General features: G+C 47.0%; 1 protein-coding gene across 1 annotated transcript in view; it reads left to right on the top strand.

The window, feature by feature from the left end:
* The first annotated feature begins 515 nt into the window (after positions 1-515).
* SNRPG (small nuclear ribonucleoprotein polypeptide G) overlaps positions 516-1,722 on the top strand; it is a 10,579-nt gene continuing 9,372 nt past the window's right edge. Inside the window, exon 1 of the mRNA XM_008576184.1 lies at positions 516-1,164. Coding sequence (XP_008574406.1) covers positions 1,133-1,164 — 32 coding nt within the window. The 5' untranslated portion in view covers positions 516-1,132. The remainder of the gene's footprint in view (positions 1,165-1,722) is intronic.

The following is a 1,722-nucleotide window of genomic DNA, read 5'->3' as shown; positions in this document are numbered from 1 at the left end:
TTTTTTTTTTTTTTTTTAAAGATGACCGATAAGGGGATCTTAACCCTTGACTTGGTGTTGTCAGCACCACGCCCACCCAGTGAGCAACCGGCCATCCCTATATGGGATCCGAACCCGTGGCCTTGGTGTTATCAGCACCGCACTCTCCCGAGTGAGCCACTGGGCCGGCCCTATCATTGGTTTTTAAATACAGCCATCCCCGGTCAGCTCACTGGGTGAGCGTGGTGCTGACAACACCAAGTCAAGGGTAATGATCCCCTTACCGGTCATCTTTTAAAAAAATAATAATAATAAAAAAAATAAATACAGCCATCCCTGAGCATTAGGGATGAGTTAAATTTTGGAGAACCATCTCTTGCTTAGAATCATCAAGGTTGCCTATTTTGCTCTAAATCTTTAATAATTTGTGGATTCTATTTGGGGTCACGTAACAACCAAATGGATACAAATCGGAGACCACTTTTTACACCTACGGTATTGATGTAGAGAGAACGTTTGTGTGCTGTACCTCACGTTTTATATATAGGAACAATGGAACATTGAGCGGGGTTGTGGAGGCAGTGTTACAAGAATTGCGGGACCATCGACGGCAATATATTTCAGGACTCCAGATTTAAATTCTTGGAGACAGGCCGAGTCACTCGCCTGGCTTTCTTCCGGTGCAGAGGCGCCTGGTTTAGCTGTTATTGGACCCCTAGGCTGGACGTGGCAGCATGATGTGGCAATACATGTCAAAGAAAAATTAAGGGCCCACTGCAGAGCTCATTTTCATTCGGTATACATGAAGAAAATAAACGAACCTATCCACAGACATAAGGGACTGGCTGAGTTCACACAGAAGCTAGACACCACACCGCTATCTCGATTTCACACAAAGGAAACGAAATTAAGGGGTCTCGAGGCCGCGCCTCTCCGTCCTAGCCAATCGCTGACGACGCAACCGGAAGTTCAAGGTTGACCGACTCCCTCAGGCTTCCTCCAAGTATCGCGAGATGAAATATGGAAACTGCCGGCAATCGATTGGGTAAGGGGACCAGTGACGTCACACGCAAAACGCCGGGCCTACCGCGAGATCGTGAGGGAGGCTGCGAAGTCTGTTTCAAGGCCTCTCTGAGCCCGCCAAGTAGACACCATGAGCAAAGCTCACCCTCCCGAGTTGAAAAAGTGAGTATGTGTGAGGTCCGCGCCGAAGCGGCCGCTTCTTTGAGTGCCCCGAGTCTCTTAGACTCCTCTCCATTTTCCGTCAGTGCGCCTGGCGTGCCTATGGCGAACGGCGCGTGTTCCCTCCTCTCTTTTATTCTGATCCGAGGCTGCCGGGATCCCGGCCAGGGTCCCGCGCCCGAAGCCCGCGCAGTTGTCGCATCTCGACTTTGTCGACATGGTTACCAGAGGCGGCAAAGGCATCTCCATTCGGCCGACTTACCTCCCAGTCCCGAGTTCTCGGCCCTACGCTCGCTCTCATTACTTGAAGATCTCGAATGCTCTTTGTTGAACATCTTGAATAGCACCATGTTCTACATAAGGTTGCTGGAGGTTTCTTATTCTATAAGAATAAGAAAGGTTTCTTATTCTATAAGAATAAGAAAGGTTTCTTATTCTATAAGAATAAGAAAGGTTTCTTATTCTATAAGAATAAGAAAGGTTTCTTATTCTATAAGAATAAGAAAGGTTTCTTATTCTATAAGAATAAGAAAGGTTTAAGAATAAGAAAGGTTTCTTATT

This window comes from Galeopterus variegatus, unplaced genomic scaffold (assembly GCF_000696425.1).
Source record: "Galeopterus variegatus unplaced genomic scaffold, G_variegatus-3.0.2 Scaffold1303, whole genome shotgun sequence".
NCBI classification, from domain to species: domain Eukaryota; kingdom Metazoa; phylum Chordata; class Mammalia; order Dermoptera; family Cynocephalidae; genus Galeopterus; species Galeopterus variegatus.
This window is presented reverse-complemented; position numbering and strand designations above follow the sequence as displayed.